Source organism: Eurypyga helias, unplaced genomic scaffold (assembly GCF_000690775.1).
Source record: "Eurypyga helias isolate BGI_N326 unplaced genomic scaffold, ASM69077v1 scaffold14887, whole genome shotgun sequence".
NCBI classification, from domain to species: domain Eukaryota; kingdom Metazoa; phylum Chordata; class Aves; order Eurypygiformes; family Eurypygidae; genus Eurypyga; species Eurypyga helias.
Window position 1 is genome coordinate 1 of NW_010259984.1, and position 8,565 is coordinate 8,565.

Sequence of the window (8,565 nt, forward strand, 5' to 3'; positions counted from 1 at the left end):
TGGGACCGGCATTTAGGGAGGCTGGGGGTGCCCCGGCTCCCACGGGACCGTCCCGCGGTGCAGTTGGTGATGCAGGGTCCCGGGGCGCGGGCCTGTGCTCGCTCTGTGTTCACAAGGGCTCCTGGCCCCTGTTGTTAGGCCAGGATTAGCTCTTCCCAGCTTTCCAGGTTAACTGGAAGGACCCTTTCAGCTCCAGAGCTGATGGATTTGGCAGCCCGTGGCTCAGGTGCAGAGCTGCTGGGTGTTAAGCACGATATGCATTTGATCTGCCTGTGTCTGAGGGTCCGTTGGGTCCTTGAGGACACCCCGATGGGCTCGCGGTGCCCGCTGACTCTGCATGCGCAGAATTAGCGTCTGCCCCCCATGGGAATGGGGCCTGAGGGGGCAGGAGCTTCACCCCATATCTCCAGCACACTTGAGCCAAGTCCTTGAAGCAGTACAGGCCGGTCAGGAATGACTGTATTTTCCTGGAACAGGGAGGGAGCTATGGTTCTGCCCGCGCAGCAGGAAGCCTGAAGGAGCAACACAAAGTTTGGAAGGTAAATATGGATTCGTTGTAAGTACCAGAATATTGCTTTCTGTGTTGCAGCACAACAAGGAGGAAGCAAAAGTATTTGTTTTCACTGTCAGGTAATTGCTGTTGATGGAAATGAAAGACCATAAAACTGGTTCAGGTGGGAGTTGGAGTTTGTCCCTGGGCTTTGTTAGTGAAACGGAAAAAGGATGTATTGTAGCCTACCAGTTGTGTGTTGTAGCTTGTTAATGTAATTTCTGAAGAATAGCTTGGTTTTAAAATCTGGTTTAATCTAGAGCAGGATGCAATCTTTACAACCTGTCATCACAAGTTTTATTGCCACAAGTTTCTTTGCTTTTGTGGCGGAAGTTTGTATATTAAAAGGACATGAATGTCTGAGGAACTTACGGATATATGGGGACAGAGGTAAGTCATGGACAAGTGGAGGAGAACTCAAGAGGTCTCTGCCAGCAGTAGATAAAATGAAGTCAGATAGAGTTAGGGTGCAGTTCTGCTCCTGAGAGTCCAGTCAACTTTGCTGGGGCCTTTTGTCTCCGGATTTATGGCAAGGATACACTGCTGGGAGGTGGTGCAAGTATGGTCTGTGCAGCAGGTGCACAGATGTGTAACCTTGTGTGACCACTTAGCACTGAAACCTGTTATAAGGCGCCCAAAGTCGTCTTCTGCTTACACTAAAGCTGTTAAATAGTAACCTGTTAAACAATTACTTTTCTGTGATGACACTTGCCTGGTCCCATTTAAAGGAACGGTTTAAAGAGGTTTATGACCTCAGTTTTTTTTTCTTTGCTGGCCTCTCAGTTCTTTCCCACTAGATATTTCCACCACTTCACTTAGCGTAGTCAATTAAATAATAACTTTGGTGTTTGTGCTAACTGTGAGAGAGGGGAAAGGGGGATTGGGATCACCCTGAAATGGATCTGTTACTGCTGGCAGAAAAATCCACTCCTCCTCTGGGCTGCTTGTGCCCACCTCTTTTTCTTCTTACCTTTCTTCTCCCACTGGAGGCATCCACAGCTCATTTCAACCAAACCAGGAAAGCACTGCCAAGCGATTGGCAAGTTGGTTTGAAATTAGAGTTCAGCTGACCTAAGTCGCTAGCCATAGCTGCAGTTTTGTAGTCACAGGGTGAGTTAATGTTCTGTATTGGATTGGGTGTTTTTCAGGGCAGGTTTTCTGATAGATCAGCCACCTGAACCATCACTGTATGTATGTCTGACAGAGGGAAGCAGGGACTTGTCACTGGGGTGGGAGAGGGGAGGAAGGTGTAAGGATGCCCTTCCCCTAACCTCTGCAACCTCAGAGAGGAGGTAGGAAACTCCTGTTGGGTGGGAATGATTATAGGGTTTGCTGCTCAACTAGTTATCTGTTGATGGCTGGTGGGGAAGGTGGTGGAACATGCCTAACGAGATTAGCAAGGTGATTCACTTCTAGGGGCGAGAGGTGTTAAAGCTGCACCAGGACACTGGTATGACATATAATGTGTAAGCATGAAGGAGCAGACCCTTGATCTTTTGGTGGGATACTCTGTTATGTGAAAAGGTGGTAGTTTTCCTCCATTCCTGGGGAAAAAGCCTGTGTGGTTGGTGAAGTTTTCAAGTTGCCATCTCTGACACAGGGATACTGGTTGGTGTTGTCATTCACCTGGCTGAGGAGGAGTCGTTTCGATTTCTGTAGTAAGAAGGGGCAATAAAGTTGAGAGAAGAGAGGCTCACACCTTTGCTGGCCCTGGGGCAGCCTCTGAAATTCCCAGGTTAAGAGAAACACTTGGTCTTGGCAGATGTGCTTACCTGAAAGGAGATTTTGCTTTAGCTCCCCTCCTGTTGTTTACCAGGAGAGCTAGTCCTCTATCCCACCCGCTTCCCATCAGGAGCGTGGCAGTGTCCGGTGCTGGCGTTATCCTGCTAGCTGGGCTACTGGGAGGTTAGGGGTTACGTTGCAGACCCTGGTGTGTCATTTGGCATGGTGCTAGGGTGGCTTTGCTGTTAGCACGCAGGGAGGCTCGTTTTGCTAGTGTGAGCTGCCGTCACACCTTTTGCCTACAGTGCCTTTTGTTGTCTTACTCAGCAGCTGGCTCAGGCTTGCTGCGAAATAACAGTGCAGCTGGTTCCTGTCATGGTACCTATAGTAAAAGGTACTGTGCATCATCTTCTCTTGAGGGGTTTCAGCCTAAATTTGAACAAACAGGAGGAACTCTACAAGATTTCAAACCAAGCTGCCACCACAGTCTCACTCTTCGCTGTGGGTCACGTAGGCACGTGAGCCTGCCTTCTCCCTTGTGCGGGATGAGCTGGGATAGGGAGCTCAAGTGGTGAGAAAACGTCTTGGTTTTTTCTTTTCCAAGTTTTCCAAGGACGTGGTGCTTTGTGCAGCACTGATACTAGGACAGGGAAATGGGGCTGGAAGGAGTGCTGATCAAGGCTTGCTGGCAGCATTGTTCAGCAGCACCTGCTCTCGAGCTGGACGAGTCTCTGTTCTTGGCTGAAAAAGATTTTTGAACAAATTTCAGCCTCGTGAATGTTTCTGAGGTGTTGAAATAGTTTTTTGATGGCAGGGGAATTGGCTATTTGTAGTCTTTCTGGGACAGAAGTGGAGTGTTTTGATGTCAGCTGGCTTTGGATTGTGTTCTAAGTGCACCTTTCCCCTATGTCCCCATTACTTTATACTATGCTGACTTCTCAAAATAGATTATGGATGATAAAATTCAGAAAAGGCTGTGATTTGTAATGGAGAATTTTAGGCCAATATATTTTTGGTGTCTAGAAGGTTAGTTATGGTAATTGTCTCTGAAACCAATAATTGCTGATTCAAATGTTGTGATTAGACAATATTACAATAACTCAATAAGAATATTTACTTATCAGCTTCTCTTATTTGAAGATCAGCAATTAAAAAAGGCAGAGTGAGGAGTTTGCCACATCGTGACTGAAGGTATAAGGAAACAAAAACCCCTGCAGGGAGATCAACACAGCAGCGTCTCTTCCACGTCCGCTAACAGCCTGGCGTCACACGACTTTGGGAGGATCTCTGTTACGCGTTCTGAAGAACAGCTAACGTCAGAAGTACATAACCGTGTCGCATAAAATTTGATAACAGCCGTAGAGTAGATGGCTCAGCTTCCTCCTGGGATTCGCTTCATCACTTCATTTTCACGAGATCAGTGGTAAGTCTTGAAGTGTGGTGGTGATCTTTGTTTTGCACAAAGTGAGTTTGTATCTGGGGAAGAGGATTTTTTTGCTTTTCCATTGCTTAATGTATACAACAAGAAAATGCGGCCAGTTGTACAGTAAATAAATATTGCTGACATGAGAGAGTTTGTTGGGGGAACCCAGACAGACTCTTATTAGTCAGGTGTGCTTGAGAATTAAAGCCTTTAGTCCCTTCCTTTGCAAGGTATGTATTCAAAGGGATAAATTGCAGGTTTTTATTTACAGACTCTTAGGTGGGAGGAGTGCTCGAAGTTAGCTTTCTTTTCTTAACCAGAAGTGTATTTTCTCCCCCATAATTTGATATATAATATAGATTTGTAGAATTACAGTTTTAGTTCTTGCTACTGTAACGTTTAAAAAAAACCAAAAAAACACCTCTTTGCTTTAGGAAAAGTAATCCTGGAAGTTGGATGGCATCAGTTCTTGTGTTTTCTGAGATAGAATACTAGGTCAATTGTGTGTGAATAACAAAAAAATAACAAATGAAAGACCAAGGACTTCCCATTTGAGCAATTTTATCACATGATTTTTTTAGTAGAGCAGCAAGGACAAAGTAATTTCAGTTTTATCACTTGTGAGGATGCTTTCACTTATGGGGGTGAATAACTCAACTCACATGATAACTTGCTCTTTTTTTTTTTTTAATGTTCTCATGAATATGCCAGAACTATAAAATCCTTGTTATGAAAAAGTTTGTAAGGTATAAAATGATTGAAAAAGATTAATTAAAAATTAGGGACCATAGTGGACTGTGTAATATCAGGTCTTTGTATATATGTACTTTTATTTACAGATGCTAATTTTAAGATCGAAGCTAGAAGGAGACAGTAGACACACTCTGATCTCTATGTATTGTTAAAAGCACAACTCCACAAAACACTCTCCTTCTTAAACAACTGAAACATGCTGCAGAGGGTGAATGGAATAGATCAGATTGTTATCTTTGTCTAATGCTTGGAGTCAAGGGATTTTTAGATGCCCTTTTGAAGGGCAGAGGAAGACCCAAGGATGGAAGTGAGGGAAAATTCCTTCCCAATCCCAAAGCTGTTGATTATGTTCATGTGCTCCAGCTGACAGTACACAGTACACAGTCCCTCCGTCCATCTCCAGAAATGGCTGATTTCTATTGTTACAGAGGAAGGCAAAAGTAAAGCAAAGACCGAAAACCAGTAAGGAAATAAAGAAGTAATAACCCACAGTAGCCAAACTGACAATTCACATACCAGAAAACCAGATGAGACAGTGAAATGTGAAATCTGATTATCAGTGGGTTTAAAGTTGAACTGCCTCTTAGTAGCCCTCAAAGGCAGGCTGTAAGCAAGGCAGAACAGCTGTGTGGCCTCCAGAGCACTGCCGTGTTGTCCTGCCCGTACCTGTGTGCTACCAAGCTCCCTCCCAGAGCCAGATCACAGGAGACGATGTGAAAGCAACCGAACTGCCAGGGTGGTTCTTCAGGCTGTGGGCGGACGTGAGAAAAGTTGTCTTCCACTATTCCAAGATTACCAATGACTTGTGTGAAGTTTTTATGTAACATAGTGCTAAAAATAATCTGAATAAAATAATTTTCAAATACTCTTTTTTTATATATATTGCAGGTACAGAGCCTTCATTTTCTCTCTCACTTTCTGGTTGTATGTCAGCTTCCATTTATCAAGGAAACCTATTAGTATAGTTAAGGTAAGCAAGGTTGCGTCCTTGTTTAAACATCCTTCTGCTCCTGTCAAACACGGAAGTAGTCATCTTTTTTCAGTATTTCCCTTTGTGAAAGGCAGTGTTCAAGTTTAACTTGGAATGGTTTAAAAGATTAAAAACTGATAAAGCTAGTATGCAGTGACATTTGCTCGATAAACTTTAGTGACACCACACCTAGAATATTGTGTATGCATCTAATCTTTGGGCTTCAGGCTTGAAACAGCTGTGCCTACACTTAATTCATGTGATTTAATCTAACTGTAGATATTTAAGAGTTTAAAGGTTTACATTCATATGTTTGAGAGAAGATGTTCATATCTGATGAGTCAAACATGATAAAATTCTACTGGCATTTACAAGATTCTTCCACGTACTGTTGAGCATCATAGTCCTAGTTGTCTGTACACTTGGGACTCTGTTCCCAGCCAAGCTGGTAGCAAAATATTACCTAAGTTTGTTAGTTTAAACTTCGGCCTGGTTAACTTGCCAAACACAAACCACATCCCCCAGGGCTGTATTGTATATGACTGGTGAGTAACAATGGGCAACGCAGCTTGATGTTAGTGAAGAATTTCAAAATTCTTCACTATCAGAAACACCAGTTGACGGGTGCATGTTGTTCCCAACCACGTAATTGCTCTTTCATGTAATACTGGCTTCGCCCAGGAGAACACCAAGCAGTTAAATGGCTGACAATTTTACCGATTTCAGTGGGTTTGACGTAGGTAAATACAGAGCTGAAATTGTTAAATTTTTTGCTGTATGGGGATTAACAGTCACAAGTGAATTTTTCGTTTTCAAATTTCCTTTCTGTATCAGGGAGAGCTACATAAGCATTGCGCTGCTTCACGTGAAGTTGAACTCGACTCCTATAAAGAATATGCTGCCCAGATTCAGCCTGTCAAAAAGCCATCTAATGTATCTCAGTGTGGTTGGGAGCCATTTGGTAAGGGTTGCTTTTGGGGTGGGTTTTTTTTTTTATTTGTTTGTGTTTGGTTTGGTTTGGGTTTTGTTTGTTTGTTTTTCTTTATAATAATGAGCTCATATTCATAATTGTATTATTTACCTCTTTCTATTTCTTCCTCGTGTGTGGAGGGATTCAGGAGGTGGGGGGGGAGAGGGTGGTGTTTCCCATGTTCTCACTGATTTTTTCCAAGGAAAGTTAAGTTGTGACTTACCTTTTGACATCTTTCCTACTTAGTCATTTAAACAACTGACATTATTTTAATTGTTATAATTGTGAGACGATTTCAGTAGATCAGTTTTCAGTCAGAAAATGGGATTTGTCTTTAGAATGTCTATCAAGGAAAAAAAGGGTGAAGAACAAAATGAATCATTATAAATTTCTGCTGGTTTAGTTCAAGGTCCAGCAGTCATTTAAATGAAATTACTTGGTGTTTATCTAAATTGGAACTTTGCAGAGTCCTTATCTGCCAGAAAGAATATTTTCCTCCCCATTTTAATGGAGAAAAATGGGAGACTTTATTGCAGAATAAAGCTGACAATTTACTGAATAGCTTATGAACCTGGCCTTTCATTTAAATAGAAAAAATATTTGCCTACTTACAATTAAATCTGAATTTAATTGTATTTGAATTTAATAGAGATTTTGAATCATTCCTTGACACTTTTGTCACTACCAGGGTCATCAGTAAAATAGAACAGTCCTTTCTGTCAGTGTGCCAGTCCAGTCTATCTAGCCATCCATTCTAATTATTCTTTAATTAGCAATTAAAAAATAGCTCTGCTCTGTTCAAAGATAATTAAAGATCTGAGCCCTGGGTTTTCTGTGGAAAAAATTATGTATTAACTTCCTGCTGCAAGGTAATCAGTCTACTGGAATTATGTAGTCCCACAGGGTTCCAAGTGCACTGGGATGCAGTTAAACTTGGTTGCTGTTTCATGTCCCTGGACCAAGGGGACGCTGAGTTTGCCTGTCTAAAACACTCATTAGCTCCCTTAATGGAGGCTTCTGAGCTCCAGTGTCATCCTTTTTCCATGACCACACAGGTTATTTTGAAGCTACCCCTTTGGGATGGCACTCTAGACTTGTTCTTTCAGGCAACATAGCTGGCAAGCTGGGAGTAACACTGAAAGAAGAGGTGCTTTAACAGCTGTGATGTTGTTCTCAAAGTCAATGGGAATTGTGGCTTTTGGCAAACGCACAAACTCTCTTTTTTGGTGTGAGCTCAGGTCTGTTTAGACTAGGCTTGGTGTTTCTATCTGGTGGAGTCCCTCCCGCTCCCTCCATCCTGCCTGCAAGTCCCATTGAGCTGTGATTATGGTCATTTGCTGTACAGAACAGAGCCCTGCGGGGTTTTTTAAACCAGACTTGTGTCTATCTGACTTATAAGTAGTTGGAAAAAAAAAAACCCAAAATGCTTTAAACATTTTTTAAAAATCTTATTAAGCTGATTCCTTAAAAGCCTATATGATGGTGGGGTGTTCTAGCCATTTTGACTGTTAGGACCTCACACGTTTGCAACATTGATTTCCACTTTTAAAACAGTCTGTTAAAGTTTGGGTTTTCTTTTGTCTAGGAGCTATAAGAAAAGGGCACCTTGTTAATAATGGATTTTTATTCTTTTCCAAAATGCTGTTTTTAATTAGGTGTAATTAAGAATGGGCCTAGCAATATTTTCCTAATGTATTACAGGCAAAAGGGTCAGTTGTCGAGGTTTGGGTTTTGTTTGTTAAATAACTTTTTGCAAAATGCATGCTTAAGTCTAAAAGTGCCTATTGAAAATTAAATCAGTACATGTTCACTAATGTTTTTCTTATAATATATAAAAACCATTGGGAAGTTATTGGTACAATTAAACTGATTGTTTTGAAAATTATTCTTAGATAAGAACAACTACAAACAGTTACTGGGAGCACTGGATTACTCATTTCTGTGTGCATATGCAGTTGGAATGTATTTAAGGTAAACCTCACTCTCAGAAACCTGCTTTATCACTTACTGTACTACTAAGATACTGTCCTTTCCTGCTGTATAGTTTCTGTTAAAGACTGAGAAATTGGTTGCTAAGGAAAACACCCACATCATCCGGAGTCCCCAGTGGGATCATACCTGTTGGTATACAGAAAGCTTCTTACCTGCACCTATCCTGACTGCCTTGTGCAGGAATG

General features: G+C 41.9%; 1 protein-coding gene across 1 annotated transcript in view; it reads left to right on the forward strand.

Moving 5' to 3' along the window:
* The first annotated feature begins 3,639 nt into the window (after positions 1-3,639).
* The window catches only part of SLC37A1 (solute carrier family 37 (glucose-6-phosphate transporter), member 1), a 30,724-nt gene continuing 25,798 nt past the window's right edge, over positions 3,640-8,565 (forward strand). Inside the window, exons 1-4 of the mRNA XM_010154868.1 lie at positions 3,640-3,695; positions 5,337-5,418; positions 6,253-6,379; positions 8,281-8,359. Of these exons, the coding sequence (XP_010153170.1) occupies positions 3,640-3,695; positions 5,337-5,418; positions 6,253-6,379; positions 8,281-8,359 (344 nt within the window). The remainder of the gene's footprint in view (positions 3,696-5,336; positions 5,419-6,252; positions 6,380-8,280; positions 8,360-8,565) is intronic.